The sequence below is a fragment of the Acartia tonsa genome, chromosome 14 (assembly GCF_053477335.1).
Source record: "Acartia tonsa isolate MP-2025a chromosome 14, ASM5347733v1, whole genome shotgun sequence".
Classification (NCBI taxonomy): domain Eukaryota; kingdom Metazoa; phylum Arthropoda; class Copepoda; order Calanoida; family Acartiidae; genus Acartia; species Acartia tonsa.
The window spans coordinates 27,033,183-27,050,890 of NC_137273.1; the positions used below are offsets into that span (position 1 = coordinate 27,033,183).

General features: G+C 32.3%; 1 protein-coding gene across 13 annotated transcripts in view; it reads left to right on the forward strand.

The window, feature by feature from the left end:
* The window catches only part of LOC145306005 (uncharacterized), an 81,978-nt gene that overhangs the window by 56,868 nt on the left and 7,402 nt on the right, over positions 1-17,708 (forward strand). For 2 of the 13 annotated variants that reach the window (XM_080147926.1, XM_080147927.1), the window contains exons 11-30: positions 1,331-1,471; positions 2,095-2,253; positions 2,604-2,739; positions 3,207-3,283; positions 3,708-3,776; positions 4,217-4,342; positions 4,805-4,891; positions 5,939-6,083; positions 6,693-6,826; positions 7,096-7,154; positions 8,651-8,732; positions 9,151-9,229; positions 9,572-9,644; positions 9,870-9,944; positions 10,260-10,336; positions 12,018-12,173; positions 12,740-12,763; positions 13,171-15,084; positions 16,023-16,055; positions 16,476-16,550. In XM_080147926.1, coding sequence (XP_080004052.1) covers positions 1,331-1,471; positions 2,095-2,253; positions 2,604-2,739; positions 3,207-3,283; positions 3,708-3,776; positions 4,217-4,342; positions 4,805-4,891; positions 5,939-6,083; positions 6,693-6,826; positions 7,096-7,154; positions 8,651-8,732; positions 9,151-9,229; positions 9,572-9,644; positions 9,870-9,944; positions 10,260-10,336; positions 12,018-12,173; positions 12,740-12,763; positions 13,171-15,084; positions 16,023-16,055; positions 16,476-16,550 — 3,721 coding nt within the window. The remainder of the gene's footprint in view (positions 1-1,330; positions 1,472-2,094; positions 2,254-2,603; positions 2,740-3,206; positions 3,284-3,707; positions 3,777-4,216; positions 4,343-4,804; positions 4,892-5,938; positions 6,084-6,692; positions 6,827-7,095; positions 7,155-8,650; positions 8,733-9,150; positions 9,230-9,571; positions 9,645-9,869; positions 9,945-10,259; positions 10,337-12,017; positions 12,174-12,739; positions 12,764-13,170; positions 15,085-16,022; positions 16,056-16,475; positions 16,551-17,708) is intronic. The other 11 variants (XM_080147929.1, XM_080147932.1, XM_080147930.1 and 8 more) reach the window with 6 other exon arrangements.

Below are 17,708 nucleotides of genomic sequence, written 5' to 3' on the forward strand. Positions count from 1 at the left end.
ATTCTTATGTCTCTAGGGGCACTTGAGGGAAGGAAAGGAAGAGGAGACGGCTAATATAAGTTTTATAAAGAAGCACCAGTCTTTTTTTTTGATGGGGGGATGGGTACATATTTATCTAGAGGCGATTTTACTTGGGAGGGTGTAGGTATCATCCCTAAACATTCCCTACACCTAAAAGAGACTTCACTGAAAAGGAGAATCATATCGGTTCAGCTGTAAGCGTGATCACTTGCTACAGACACACAGACAGACTGACATCGTAGTACTTTTATAAAAAGATTAATTTTGAGTGTCTTTTAAAAGGGGTAACCAATTGTAAAACTGTTTTTTATTTACTTTTTTGAGAATAGTTCTTCTTCCTTGATTTTTTATGCTTATTTTTTTACATTATTTGTCATTGTCATTTTAATTTAAAAATTGTAGTTTAACATTTTTTTTATGTTAAAGCAATTAAGTTAGATAAAAATAAATTTAAGTACTTTTTATTACTACTAGCAGCTTCGCCCCTTGCTTCTAGGGGCTTTGCCCGAAGAGGTTTTATCAAACCAATTTTTCGTATTTAAGATTTAAAAGAAAAATTAAAAAAAAAATTCTTTGGGGGTAAGGAGGGAGGGGGGGGTGTGTGTGGAACCCACTATTTTAATTTTAGTTTATTTTTTTTTTTTGGGGGGGGGGTATTTTTACTTTTATGGGGGGTCTGGGGTGTCCCACCCCCCAAAGAAAATAGTTATAAACCTTCCCGGGACCTATGAGAAGCTACCCTGTAAAGGAGAACCCGATCGGTTCAGCGGTTAGCGAGATCCTTTGCTACAAACAAACAGACAAACAGACAGACAAACAAACAAACAGACATACATCGTTCTACTTTGTATTATAGATAAGGTTTTCATTACATGGAAACATAAAAATAAACAAGGATGACAACATTAAGTAGCACAGAACCAGAACCAGCACAGTCTGTTATAGAGTGAATGTTCAGTGTACATACAAAATATATACCTAGAGAGTAAAATATCACGAATCCTTTCTAACTTAAAATATGTATTGGTCTATTCTTCCCAGGATTAACTGCCATTAGTTTCAACATTCACAATGATGATACACATAATTACCCCTTCTGTAGATCAATATTTGTTTTTGAAACGTTTGAACACTCAACTTAATTATCCACCAATTAAAATTCCCTAAAGTCCCCAAAGCTGCTAAGCTAACGAATAAGAAAACGTAATTATAAATCTTTGGGGACTAGCGTAATAAACAGCCCATTGTCCCCTCTTGTCTCTCTCAGCATTATTTTAGCAAATACTAATCCTTGTTATTATTTATTTAGTTGATGTTAGTGCACAAAGCCATCGGTGCCTGTGGATCCTCCCCAGAGAACGTTGCCAAGGTGTTGGTCATCGAGAGCACATTGTCAAAGAAGGGTGGCAACTCCATGCACATTGCCAATGCCATGAACAATCTTGGACAGGTATACATATTAGTTTGATTACAGGACTTGGTGTGCACAGACATTTGTTGTAAGACAAGTGGAAGGCAATCCATATAAATTTAATATTAACACACCCTATAAACGACTTTGGTACTGTACTGTTTACGATAGTCCATATCGTGGCAACGCCCCTACAGGGGCGATTCGTCGTATTTTTAAAATGGCTTTTGATTATTTTAGGTTAGGTTAGGTTATATTGGGTTAGGTGATTGCTCACAGGGTTAGGCAATTGGCCCCGCAGGGTTAGAGCCCTCCGCAGGGACTAGAAATAGGAGAAATGCTACTGTGAAAAAACTAAGAATCGCCCCTTAAGGAGCGTTGCCACGAAAGGGACTATACCCGCCTTCTTAAACGATTATCTCCCAACTGTTTGTCTGTCTGTAGGGTATCGTTCATTCTAATTGAATACCATCATAGACTATCAACCCTTTGATTGCCTGACCTTTGGCTGGAAGTCCTAACTGTGCATGCAAATACGTTGTGCCTGTTTACGGCCCAGGGCATTCCCTTCACTACTACCATTCATGTCACTCGCTAGATCGAGTATTAGCAGCAGTTGGTATTATTTTTAACGTCTCTAGTATGTCTGTAACCATTTTTAGATTCCTGATGAAACAAAGGAGGAGATCAAGCAGGCCATCCTGGCATCCTGGGCCGATTGCGCCAAGCTGGCCAAGGTGGATGTCCAGATGCCCGTCAGGACACACTTGGCGCTGGACAATGAAAATGAACCTGGATGGACCGAGATGAAAAATTTGAAGGTAATCGAACCTGGGATACTAAAAGCATGGACAGTACATAAATGGCGCAACAAAGTGCAGTACAAGCTATTTTGGCCCATGTATCTTATTTACTTAAGGGACAAGACAACGAACGCTAGATTTATTGTACATCCCGATGATGATAACCAAATTATTTGTTGAAAAGTTTTCACAATGCTAGTCAAGATTAAATGAAAGTAAATAAAGATTTTTTTAGCTAATTTATAAAATGTTTATAACATGTTTTAAAACTTAGAATACCAATAAAATTTACAATTAAAAATTCGCTCCCTTTCTTTTAATTAGTGAAATTTTTAGCTCAGAAGCATTTATTAAAAATTATATTTTAGGACACAATTGGTGGTGTATCCCCTAACTCCCAGGAGGCAATAGAATTGAATCTTGCAAGAGCAACAAAATCCGCTGGTCTTTCTAAAGACGCTGTCGGTCGTGCCAACATGGCCCTCAAATGTGCCAGCTTACTAGGTAAATTAAAATAAAATTACTTAATATTTTTAGAATTAATTATCCATATGTAAAAGTTACAGTATGACTGTCTATCTATATCTGTGGAGCGAAAGATATCGAACTGCTTAACCGATATGGTTCTCTTATAGAACGAAGCTTCGTATAGGTCCTAAGAAGGTTTTATGAATATTTTGGACGAACCCCAAACTGTACCAGTTTTGAGCAAGACGATTTCTGTGACGTCATATAAAAAGGAAAGGGGGGAAGAAAATCTATTCCCTTTTCTACCATCTCTTTTGAAGAGATTTTCTTCCCCCCTTCCCTTTTTCTTTCCCGAAACGTATATGACGTAACTGGAATCGTCTTGCTCAAAACTGGGACAGTTTGGGGTTTGTCAATATTTTGGGAAAGGTTACCTCCATCCTCTCAAGAGAAATCATTCTACAAAAAGTAAAAGTACCTTTCTTACGCATTTTTTGTTACAGGCGTTGACGCATCTCAGCTGGCCAAGGTTATGTTCATGGAGAAGTCCATCTGTGAGAATGGTGTACCAGCAGTTGAGGTAAACAGCCAATTAGTTACCAACACTTCCAAACTTTTTTGTTTTATTTGTGCCTGTCTGTTTGTCTTTCTGTTTGTTTGTCCTCCTGTATGCCTGTCCTCCTGTCGGTCTGTCTTTCTGTTTGTCTGTCTGTCTCTCTTACTTTCCTCTTTACTGTCTGTCTATCCCTCTATTATTTCATTTGTCTATAGTCCTATATTCTGTATTTCCTTCTGTAATGGTAGATTATTCTGATCTATATCAACCCCAATTAGGAGAATATCGTTTGGGTTAGCCTATCATTACGATATCTCGGTAAATGTGTATAAATCGGAAATGATTGCGGAAAGAAGAATCACTTGTCTCTTGAGAAAAGCTCATATCTAAACGAAATAGAAAAGCTTAAATGACTCTCTACGGTAATTAATGTTTTGTCTATGTGTAGGTTGCCAGAGTGTTATCTGACGGTCTGATGCCTCCCGAGGCCACAGCCTCCCTGGTGGACGAAATCAAGGCAGGATACAGGACGTAGCAATTTTTTTTGTACCCAGATGTGGCCAAAAGTAAGAAAATTTATGGTGGTTTCACTTAAATGCTTTTTGAAGTAAAAAACCCTCTTTCTCACTTATCTTACTATAAATTAAAATTAAGAGTAGAGTTTTTAATTTGTATGTTTGTTACTGTAGGTCAAGCTAGGTTTTATTGGGTACCCCCGAAGGGTTAAGGCACCACAGGCTTAGGTCCCGCAGGCTAGGGTTAGCGCCAATTCAGGAATATAGCATAGAAAAACTTCACCCTTTCCCCTTATTTATTTATTTTTAACTAAGTGGCGGGTTCAGTGGAACTTTGATGGAAAGTACAAATAATTCATAATTTATTAATGACAGTATATGATATGAACCCATGTCTATAAAAAAAACAGATGTATGCCTACGCTCTTGCTATCTGCACCAGGACCGTATGACCGAGGTGATCAAGCCCAACGATGTGGACGACACAACCAAGATCTACAACAACCTCAAGATGAAGGCCAACATTCTCAACGATGTCATCGAGTATGTCGACAAAACTCTCATTCAGGTATTTTCTTGTTGATTGATATCATTTAAAATACTAGTAATGATCGGGTTTTTTACCCTCCCCTTTCCCACAAAGAAATATTTTATATGGAAAAAATCCATTTGTACCTTTTACATAAATTTAGAAGAAATATAAATTTTAACTACAGTAGTACAGAAATTATCAAATGGTCAATCTCTTTATTGTATCAAAGGTAATAAAGTGCAGAACAATCTGATCATGTATTGTTATTGGTTTAAATTATGCACATTTTTTCATTTCATTCATATTATAAGACAGTTAGTTATAACCAGTTAAATTTCTTAGGATTTAACTTTACTTGGAAAAATTTCATTTCTTAAAATATTCATCTCCTAGAAATTATTTTTATGTGGGTGGATTATTGTGTTTAATGTCTCATCAAGAGTAATAGGTATTTTATTGAACTTTATAGCAATTGAAAAACTCCTAATTATTATTCAGGTACGCTGCAGTCTGGAGGACGTGGCTGACAACATGATCAGCAACCTGAAGGCCCGCGGTGAAAAGGACATGAGAATCACATATGAGGTTAGTGTTCTTTTACGTTTTAGTAGCACAGCTGCTCTAAAACTAGGGTAATTCTTCTTATTTGCGTATTTTGTAACAATGTGTAATTTTATTATTTAACCCTTAACAGTCGGGCCCCTTGCCGCACCTTAATCAGTCGGGGGGGGGGGGGGGGCGTTCAACGCCCCCCCTTATTATCTCAGTTCCTATTAGAGCTAGAGGGCTAAAAAATGTTGTGCAAGTCCCCTGTGTTATGATGAATTTCCGACCTTTTATAAGTCTAAGTCAATTTTCGCTTCCTTCACACTTTAATTTAACAACCTTTGTTTTTAAGTCCTATTTTACTTAAAAATTTCAAACGGCTGTAATTTTTTTATTTTTAAAGCTAGAAGAACAATTTTTTTGCAGAAAATGTTTATTTTATGTAAATTTTATATTTAAAATATCAAAATATAAATTTCAGCGGCCGCAGCTGTACTTGGCAGCTGCCAGCCGCCGCAGTCGGCGGTCGGCGGGAAAACGGCGGCGGATCTTTATGAAATTTTAATACATTATCTAGACATATAAGAAAAGCTCTAAGTCAAAAATTGCGGCCACAGGAGCCTTTTAAAGATTTCTGGAGACCTGGAGGATCAGGACCTGCAGGATCATACCTGGAACCTGAAATTGACTTGAACACTTGTATTTAAGATGAGGATGTACTACTAATGGATATTTTAGTAATTTGGTAAGATAAAATGCTTTAAAAATATTTTTGTTCTTTACCTGGATGACCCTGCCAGGTTTGCTGGCATCCTGTGCCCGCCAGGATGGAAATTTTCAAAAAATTCCAACTCTCAGTTATGTGTCATACCCATACTTAAAAAGTCAAGCAGTTTGGGCTCTTTATCTTTCACACACAGAAAATGAGATAGAAAAAACCGGATGGGGGGGTGTTCAACGCCCCCCCCCCCCCGACCGTTAAGGGTTAAGGGACATTTATTTTTAAGAAGAGAAATTTTAAGAAATCGTTGAAAATTACAAAAAAAATCTTCCAAATTTAAAACAGCTGATTGTATTTTTATGCAGGTAACAGACACACTGAAGAAGACCGGAGCTAGCGCTAGCGTAGTCAGCGCTACAATTATGCCTCCTCTCAAAGATATGACGGGCAAATCAGAGTCAGAGCTTACCAAAATTATCAGCAAGAATCTTAAAGAAGTCGACTATTCAAGTAAGTTTACATTTAAAATGATAAAAGTTTTCTGATTTTTTTTTCAAATTATTTGTTCTCTTTTTTTCATTAGTCCAAGAAAAAAATTTAGTTATTTTTTTTAATAATAGGACTTTAGTAGTAATAAACTTTTCCTTTTATTTTAATATCAAACATCTTGTTAAAGTCAAATTGACTCAAATTATAGAACAAGCCATGGCATATCCGATACATATTTGATAAAATATCTAAATCTAATGAAATCTAGAATAAGGGAAAAAATCGCTTAAAGAATTTATTTGGCCAATGCATTCACCTGAACTTAAAAAAAATGACACACAGTAGTAATTACTCCTCTAATGTACATCTTTTTAAAAACTGGAGGGATATTACACTGTAAATTATACTGATACTCAAAATTCTAAAACGCGATCTCTCTTTTGTTGGCTTAAAATCTTTGGACTGTTTAACCTTGAAGGGGTTGTACAGTCCTTGAGTTTAGAATTTGCATCAATAATTTCAATCTAAGTCTGCAAAGGAGTTAATTTTGTATCGTAATTGAGGGTGAAAATTAATTAATCGTCCATCATCTCATCCCTTTAGTTCTCTGACCTCTATTACTTTACCTAGAGGATGATGTGAAGGGTGCTGTGACAGAGATGATCACCAAGATCATGGAAACCGACCCAGCCAGTTACGCAGAGGCCGCAGCCGCTTTTGAATCTTGTTTCAAGGATCTGGGTGAAAGCATTCCAGCAATTAAGGTATTTTTTAAAAATTTATAACCAAGGACATCCAAGCTTCTTTTTTTGTGGGGGGAGGAGGGGGGTTACAAAATCTCAGTAAGGAGGGTAATTTGACTTGGGGAGGGGGGAGATAAATTACCTCCCCTATATTCGGTAGAGTTTTATTTATCCTTCCTATAGATACCCATCTACCAGTATGTTATACAGATGTTAATAACCTTTTCTTAGCATAGAGTAGTATTTTTTTCAGATAGATAACTGTATATCTAATATTTTTAACATTTCAGCAACTTATAGCAGCAAACCTGCCACCTCCACCCACACCACCAGAAGAAATTGAAAGAAGGTAATTACTCAAATACCCTTTTCTCATATGACCTTTGTCTGAAAGTCTTAGTTGACCAAGAAATATTAACTAAGGCAAATTTTTATTCCAGAATATTAGCGTTTTAGATACCTATTCAGGAAATATGATAATGTTTTTTCAGGCATATAAAGTAAAAGCAATCCTAAGTAATTTTATTTATAATAATAAGAAATAAATTTACTATCAAAGTTATATTTTGAATTTCAGGCAATAGTATGTATTTCTAGAAGAGATGATTTGTTAGTGAATAAACACATATAAAGTGTATTTTGAATAATGAATATTATATTACAGTGGTATGGACCCGCTTGAGGCAATGTTAGCTAAAGGGCACGTAAATCTTAGAATAGACATTATTTTTACAAAAATAGTATACTATATTCAATGTTAGTCAGAGAGGGAGGGGACAATGAACTGTAAATTATACTGGTACCCAAAGTTTAATAAGTATGTCCTTTCTTCGTAGATCCAAGAACTTTTTTCATAAAGTTAAGATTGGTTAGTACCAACGATTTAAGTTTTGTTTATTCTTATTGGGTATCAACATCAATTTATCGTCTATTGTTTTTCCCTTAAAATCAATGAAATTAGTAGAGTTTCAGAAGCAAGGTTACTTTCAAGTCTTATAGTCGGTCTGTTGGTAATGTAAAGATGATTTATATTATATCTTTTAAGTATAGTAGATTATTTATCTAAATGATATTTTTTTCTTTTTTTCTTCGAGGAAAATTTTTTTAGGCAACTTTAAAACCTTCATTATAAAAAATAAATGATACTATTATTTTGAGATCATAATGTTTTTATCTAGATTTAGTATAAAAATATGAACTGTATATATTTTTTAAAAAAATATTTTTAATCATACATATATAATATGTAGATGTACATAAATTAGAGTTTTAAAGCTATATAGTATTTTTAAACATTTATTTTTACTTAGATATCCAAGGGAACTGTACATATTATTATAAATAATATATTTAGATTTTAAAATCCTTATACTAAAGTAACAGGATGTTTATTTGTCTGTGTGTCTGTACCGAAGGATCTTGCTAACCGCTGAACCGATCGGGTTCTCCTTAACAGGGTAGATTCTCATGGGTTCTGGGAAGGTTTATTACTATTTTGGGGGAGGGTATAACCACCCTCACAAGAGAAATGACAAAAAAATAAAATTTCTAAAAAATATATGAGAAACGTAACATAAAGAGAATCATAACATAAAGAAGTAACGTAGAGCTGTTAACAAACAAAAACCTCTAAAGTGCCACTAGATTCTTCTAGGGGCGAAGCCGCTATTGATTTATAAAGTAATTTTTTTTTTATAAATTATAAATACCTGCGTTACATACTTACGGACTGAGGGAGGCTAATCTTTGTAGAATTTTTAACTGGCTAAATGCTTTAATTATTGTCTTTTAAGCCTGATCCTTAAATTATTGTTGGTTTGGGCCTAATCCTTAAATTGTTTGTAGAAGACAAATGGCTGAAGAATTGGAAAGATTGACCAGAGAAGAAGAGAGGAGAGAGAGAGAAGCACAGGGAATATTCGATGAGGTAATTCTATGCTTTTTTCTATGGTTTTCTTGATATTTTATTCTATCTGTATAACTAGCGACCCTTCAAGAAAATAGCCTAAAACCACTACAGGACCAGTACGTATATTCCCGGACAGACATCAAACTACTTTTTATTATAGATAATTAATCAACCTGTCTTGAAATTTTTTTATCTATTAGTTGCTTCGCCCCTAGCCTTTTAGGACATTTATTAAAATTCATTGGATAAAATAACCCAATAGGACCAGTAATTTTATGTCAGGAAAAAAAGACTTACTACTTTTATATTATAAGATGCATCTTTTAAATATATTTAACAATCTATCTTTAGTACATAGCCAAATCCACTAAAATGATCAAATATCTATTGGAGCAAAATAATATCCTTCTGTTTATTCACCTATCTATCTATTTAGCCTGAGGAAGCTAAAGACGCTGGTGGAGACGGAGCTGTTGTCAATGGTGATGCCGATGGTGATATGCCTTCTCAACTCAGTAAGTTGACAGTTAACTTTTTAAGAGGGAAGATTCAAAAATATCCCCCCCGCCGAAAACCATGTCTTAGGTTTATATTGTAAATAAACTATTTGAAATATTTTCTGACTATTCAAATATTTGGCCGTTCTTTTTATTTGTATAACATTCAATCCTATTTTCAATGAAAGCTGTGCCAAATTAGGTAAATCTGATTATATTTTTGAAAATACACGAATTCTAGTTCGATAGGTATACTGATCCTCCATCTACGTCTTAGGACAAACGCAGGAGTCCCAAACGTTGGAGTCGATAAACGTCGGAGTGGAAACTTAACCTAACCCATTTTAAACTATCTTGTAGAAAACAAGAACCTGGATGGAGCCATGAACAGCCACAGCCGTAGAGGATCTGCCACACCACCAGCAAATCCAAGGTAAATAAACATTCCGCTCTTTACAGATTTTTATATGACTCAAAGTGCCTAACTCTTGTGGGAGGCCATAAACCTGCAGATCTATCCTGTAATCAATATAACCTAACCTAAAGTAAAAAGACAATTACAATAAAAACTACTACCCTTAGGTCAAAATAAAGAATGGGGTGTGTTTCTGTAATTTAAAATAGTCAATTAAAAAACGACATATATATTTTTTTGTAGATCTAGACAGGGTAGTATTACTATTGGTGGTTTGGAGAGAAGAGGTTCATACTATGATGAAGACGTCACAAAGAGGTGAGTGCACATATCCATTAGTTATAGAGAATCTGCGCTTCTAAAAAAAATTTTGTGTAATATACTCTTAATATGAACCGCAAAAGTAATCACACATGGTGAAAAAAACCGTTCAAAAGGCATATGTACAAAAACATCTGCAGTAGATTTTTTTTCGAGTTTTTTTTTTGTTGCAGATATTGTACCTAAATCAGTAAAATATCAAATTTCATTACTCCTTGAAATTAACAACAATTTTCTCTGTGATTCTGATATGCTAACATTATATCTAAAATGGTTAAATAATATAAAAAATAACAATAATGTATTATTCAGAGCCACAGTAGCCGTAGTAACAGATGACCCAGACCACAAAAATAAACTAAAGCAGTCATTATCCGCCGTCTTTAATGGTAAGGCCAGATTTTACATTTTTTACAACATGAGAAGGTGATGAAAAAAGTTAACTACCTAACTACCTGTTTCAAAGAAAAATAGGCAGGGGTGAATTGGTCAATAACAAATGAAAATGGGTAGGAAATTATGCATTTTTGAATTTGGTAAATAATTCTAATTTGGAATTTGTGGTTACTCCTTGTTGTTAACTTATTTTCATCACTTTTTTTAATGAAACATATTAGCACAAGATTAAATAAAGCATTTAATAGTCAACATTTGAAATACAGTTTTGTATTGGATTTTGAAATACAAATATGATTTTAGAATCATAATGAACATTTTACATTTTGGATTTTCTAGAAATAAATAATAGTACTTCTTGATTTGATTTTAGTCCACAAAACTTAGTGCTTTTAAAGTTTTTTTTCTGAACATAAATAATTTGTAGCTGCACATTCGTCTTAAAATGACAATTATGACAATTTATACAAAGACTTGAGACAAATATTTTTGTGTATGACTAATGACCTTATAATTATATGATGTTTTAATCTATGTTTATATATTTTATTTGTAGTAACGCTTCTTTGTAAGAATATTTGTATGTCTGGCTGGTTATGATTAAGATATCATTTATTCGGCTGGTGTAAAAGAAAAATGGCTAAAATATTTGGTTACACAATTGTAATTAAAAGAAATGGAATTTCTGGCGTATCTAAGAAGGTTTATTTGATTATTTGTTATTTTTGAAAAAATTGTGCTGAGCTATGTATGAATGTAGTCCTTCTTGTACACATACTAGTGTATAAATTACAATATCAATCCTGACTTGTAGTAATAGTACATGTACATACCACATTTTTTACCCCTTCCGTTAAGGTCAAAAAAGGAATTTGTAGGAAAACTAAAGGCATAAAAAATGTTAAATAGTGGTCACATGTCCAAATCTGTACTTTACTTTTCATTTAACACTTTTCAGAGATAAAAGCCCAGACGTACATGCACTTATATTTACATATAGATCAAAATATTTAAAAAAAACATTATGAAAGTAAAGTTAAAGATACATGCCCTAACATGAGAAAGGAGCAGTAAATGTGTATGTTTGAAAAGAGACTGATAAATACATCAATTTTCCATCTTTAACTGCATTTTTCAAATACTTCATGCCTTTAATTTGGAAAGCAAACTTTTGAGAAGTGGGTTATAGTGGGTAATAGTTTTCAACATGTAGTATTTGAAATCAGACAGAAATCTTAATTATTTCATATTTAAGATATGTTGAACCAAAATAACTTTTTACATATAATCTTATCAAAATGATATAAAGACAATTTTCCACTTGTACATAATAATCAATTGAATAAAGATGACAATAACTCTAAAAAATTCTGTAAAAATGGAATATTTTGAAATATTGAGTTTTTTCTCATCTTTGTATCACTTTTTGAGGGATGTATGTTCATTTCCTAGATTTATATTGCATTTATGAAAAGTGGAATCATTAGTTTAGACCTAATGAATTTTACCATAGAAGATTATGTGGATCTTTTGTATGTACAAATCAAACACTTATCTTGACACTAGAGGAAACTTCACTAGATTAAAATGGGGATGTATTTTTAAAAAACCTGTTAAAAGCAAATATATGAACATACATCCCTTACATACACAACATTTGTACACCTTAATTAGAAGCTGATGATGATGAAGATGACCATACATTCACACAACATGGAGTCAAGGGCTCTAAAACAAGCTTGGGTAATGGACATGATGTTATACATGAAGTAGAAACAGAGGATGGAAATGTGATTGTAATTGGTGGAAAAAGTAACCGGTTATCTGCAGGTGCAACTTCGGGTTCACTGTCTAGTTGGATGATCTAAAGCAATACTTTCAATTTTATTTTTATTGACTCCCACACATTTTTGCTTTGTTTTATGATTTAATTTCAAAGAAGTTTAAAATTGATGGATTTTGCTTTTAGCATCCCAGGTTATAAATTGAAAATGATACAAGGATAAACAACACCATAAGTAAAAATATTTATTTACCTTGTGGAAAGGATCATTTGCTCTTTATATCTCATTCATAGAGTAGCTGATATTACAAACTAGAAAATGAAGTAGAAACCTTTTATAAATTGAACATTATTTACAATTGTGTCATATAATTTGAACATTATCAACAAAACAACTCTTTTTGGACAATACTATCAAGGAAAATAGTTTTAAATAGAATTAGTGTACATGTGTTATTGTTTTTTTTAAATTTTAATAATCTACATCAATTTTTGACAATCCATTCCTTTACGGAAAAAAATATTTTGAAAAGGAAAACAAAAATATTGAATTGGAGTAATTTTTTTATTTTTAAAATGTCTTATTAATTAACTAAGATTGTAATTATTTCAGAGGGTGAGGAAGGTGGTGATTCAGGTAAATTAAGACTTCTGGTTTTTAGTATTGTCTTAGATGTCCACATATTTTTGACATTTATTTATTGATCACATTTTACATATTAGTCTACCACACTGATACAAAATTAAAAAATATTCAAAATAAATTTATCATATCAAATTATGAATAGCATAGTATTAGTACATAAAAAAGTTGCATTTGATATTTATCAAAAGAGCAATTCAAAATTTGATTTGTTAAATATTCTAGCAGCAAAAGCTTGCTTTATTAAGTACACATATAGCTGACAGATAGTTATATATGTATAACACATGAGACATATTTACATTCCTTTTGTCAAATTACATGAAATTTTGCAAACTCTTTACTCACACTATATATACACATTACATACTAGAGAACATTTTTGTTTTTCTTTGATACAGGATTACACAGCCAGTTCAACAATGGACAGAATATTGGAGCATTGTTGGGAGATAATATCACAAATCTTAATCCAGAACAAGTGAAGGCACTATTGGGAGAAGGGGCTAAAGTTAGTTTACAACATGGTAAACAATCTGTGGTCATGGATAGCAAGGGAAATGTTATCCTTGCTCCTGGAATTTCATCTAACAATGGAAATGTGGCAACACAAAGTAAAATATCTGCTCCAGCTCTTTTGTCCTCACTCGCCAACTCTGGAGATCTTACAGTTTCTGACCTACAACAAATTCTTTCTGATAATTCTGCAAATATTGACCCTGCAGTTCTTAAAAGTCTCAAACAGACTCTTGGAGAGGCAGGTTCAGAACAAAAGATTGAAATTTGTTCTGATGGAAGCATAAAGATAAGTTCTGCTGATGGCACGAATATTCCTATAAAAGGTTTAGATTTAGATACCTTATCAAATGCAAATATTTCTAATGTTTTAAAAACAAAATTATCAACTGGTGGAGATATTATGATACCGGATGGTCATGGCAATATGGTTAAGTTACCATCCTGCAGTCAGAAATCATCCATAGTTCAGTTACCTAATGGCCAGTTACTTGTTACAGATGAAGTAGGTAATCTGAGCTCTTCTGGTGGCATGGGGCTCATGGGTTCAAATGGGAATACTATACAATTACAAAACTTGACAAGTGGTACAGTTGGACAACTTATTGGCCAAAATCTTGGTAATAGTACAATACCAAGTAACTTAATGTTACCAAATGGACAGATTGTAACTCAAGATGGCTCTGGAAACCTTGTTACTAAAGATGCCAAAGGAAACATTCAAGTCTTACCTACTAATATTGCAACTGAATTACAAAGTCAGGTTTTACCTAATTGTAACATAAGTTCAAAGAATGTTCAAGTTTTACCAAATGGTCAAATAGTAGCACAAGATGAACATGGTAACATGCAAGTTTTAGGCCTCACAAGTTCTTCTACTGTACAATGTCTAACAGGTTCCATGAAAAATGTACAAATGCTTCCTAATGGTCAGATTGTTGGACAAGATTCTTCTGGAAATTTTCAAGTTATTTCAAACAGTGGAATATTAAATCAACAAAATATCAATCAACATTTAGGTTCAAGAAATTTGTCATTTGGCACAGTAGACTCTGCAGCACATAATTCATTAGGAGCCACATCATCATTATCAGCATTAAACAATATGAATGTACAATTGTTGCCAAATGGTCAACTAGTTGCCCAAGATTCTGCTGGAAACTTTCATCTTGTTGCCAAGGACTTGTCTGGCAATCTAGAGCTAAGTAAAACTGATTCTCAAGGAAATCCTTTTTCTTCCAAGAGTGGTCAACAAGTTTTGAACAGTTTTGGAAATCCACAACAGCTGGCAGTTAGCAGGTTATCAGGTTCAGGTCAGAATACAGGACAATTTGGTATGCCTGGGACCAGTCAGATACCAATTAATCCTGAGTTAATAATAAATGATGAACATGGAAATGCAATTGGAGTGATGACAAGTGAAGGATTTCAGTCATTACCACCAGAAATAATGAGTCAAATGTTATCTGCTAATTTCTCTGGAGATTCTTTGAATAATGCAGATGGATTTAATGAACACCATGGATACAATGCAGTCAATGCAAATACACAACAAAGAGCACAAAGAAAGTATGGGCAATCAGATTTAAGTGCAGAATCATCAGCTGTACACGACACTGAAGGAAGAATGGTGGGTCATAGGGCACACTTTGACAAGAATACAGATAATCATCACATTACACATGAAACACTTAATCCTAAATACACAGACAAAGCTTCCTCAAGACATAGAGGAATTTCTCAACTGTTGCAATCTGGGGACAGAAATGAAATATTAAGAGCTATAGCAAAATCTGCAGGTGATTCTGCATGATTATGTTTCTCAGCATGGCGACCAAATATAAAGTCATATTCTTGATTGCTGTAAAAAGGCTAATTAAACACTTAATAATTTACTTTATATTTTAATTCAACTTAAGAATCATTGGTTTTGATATAATTTAGCATGGTTATTGGTTATTGAAAATTGCATGATGTTGCCTATTGCAAGTAGATTTTAAAGTATTGGATTTAAATTTTTAATGCATGAAATTTTAATGTATTGAAAATATAACAATGATTAATTAAGATATTTATTGGGGTATGGTTTATTTTGGGATTTAAGATTAAAAGTTGAGAAAATTTAAACAAACAAAAACTTTTGATAAAATATAACATATTTTAGATAATACAACATACATTTTATTAGGTGCAAATATTAAAACCTCACTGATAATACTAATAACCATATGAAAAATGTTAACAATTTAATATTTTTGCCTTTAACAAACTTAAAAGTAAAATACTTTTCTTCATTTATTTGTTAAGGGCAAAAACTAATCTACCTTACATACACCTTATTTAGTTAGATATTAGTATTAGTTTTTTGTTTATTTAGCTGTAGGTCTGCAATTTGAAGGTTTGTTTTTATTAATTTCATAGAAAATTTAGAAGGGCTCTGAACATATTTATTATTGATTTCCCCTGTTAATGTTTTATAGCTAATTATCATGTTATCTTTTATTAGCTGAAATTATTTAATAATTATAAAAACATAAAGCAAAAACTTCTTTTGAAAACAAGCAACTAGTAACAAAATTACATAAATAATAAAAATTTAAATGTTTAAAGTTGTTTTTGATTAAGAAGTCTTTGACTTGATGTTCTGTGTTCCCCTCTGTTCTAGCCTAGCAAATATTGAAGGAATAACTAGAAATTAGAAACATGACACATAAACAAAGCTTTTTATTTGATTAAGGTTTGAATTGTGTACCAGAAGAAATGACACTAGGTAAAATTTTTATATACCAAAAAAAGGAACTATTTTGCATTTTATATTGCTATCTATATATCTTTATTTGGGTTTTAAAATTGTAAGTCAAGAATTATGAAATTAATATATGATATTTTAGAAAACACATTTAGCTGAGGAAACTTACTACATTAGATTAGAAATTTTGTGTTCAATCCACACTTGTAGAAATAGTTTTTTTTTCTATATATATGTACAAAAAGATATTTAGATTTTTTTATATTGCAGGATTAGAACCATAAATTATGATGCTGAATAATTCTTTAACATAATTTAAAATTTTTATTTATTTTTTGAAGAATAGCACTTTTATTAAGTTTCAATATAATATATATTTTTTAATACATACTATTATTTGTTTTTCAAAATTGATAAATAATCTGTTATTGCTATTTGCAGAGGAGCTGCAGGCTGCCCTGAAAAGTGGAGCTAAACTGGACAAGGACCAAATCATTAAGTCTCTTCCTGTTGGTGGTAAGTGCAATATTAGTATTAGAGATATTTTTTAGTGCTGCTTGGGTTATATTTGTTATTTTCATTAAAGAATTATTCAATTGATTGAAAAGTGTATATATAATTATAGGGAGGGGATTGGCAATGAATCTACACTTAATTTATCATCCCCCATTTAAATGCTATAATGGAAAATTTCTTGAATAAGAATTATGGGTTCCAGCACTTAAAATTTCTCTAATTTTTGTATAAAATATTTTTAATTGTACAGAAAAATAAAAGCCATTCTTCCAAAAAAAACAATGTTTTTTTTTTAAATTTGAGGACTATTTTTTTTGTTTTTTTTGGTTGTAAAGACTGAATATTGTCCATAATGCTATTTTTCTTGCTGTAAAAAGCTTTCATTATTTTTTATGTCTTTACTTCCCCATACTTTTATATTTTGATTTGTTAAGCTGTAAATACTTCTTCAAAATAGTTTTTAGATGAGCAGATCTCTAGATTTTAGAGGATAAATTTTTTTTTGTTTCTTTAACTTTACTTCACATATATTTTTTATGATTTATGTATTATACTTTTTTTTGCATCTGAAAGGTCATTTTGGCATGTAAATATCATTTAAAATTGTTCAATTTGTTATTCATCAGTATAAGTTGAAAATTTATGCTAATGAATATAAATAAGGAAAGTTATTTTTTTTTATCATTTATCAATATATATATAATGCTTTATTTGATAAGTGGTAAAATTTTTACAAACTTCCTTATGGTATAACTAGCCTATTAGTTATAGTTATTTCTCGCATCGTATTATAAACGGATTTCCGCGGATATAGAATGTACAATTATAAGATTAAAACCAGTTTTTTAGCCCCGAGATGCCGAAAGCACGGGCTAAAAAAACTGGTTTTAATCTTATGATTGTACATTTTTAAATTCGTAGAAAACTGGTCATAATACGGTGCTAGACATAGTTTTTTCGTATGGATGAGAACCGGTTCCTATCCACCGGATTCGAATGAATACGAGAAAGATTTTTTACTGGCTAGTTTTCCACTTATGTTAAAAAAGGTTCATTTTTTATGGGTAACAATTTGAGCTTTGTATGTTTACATTTATATCATATTTTATATTTTTTTGCTTCTTAACAAAGTATGAATAAAACATTTGTAAGCTTAAA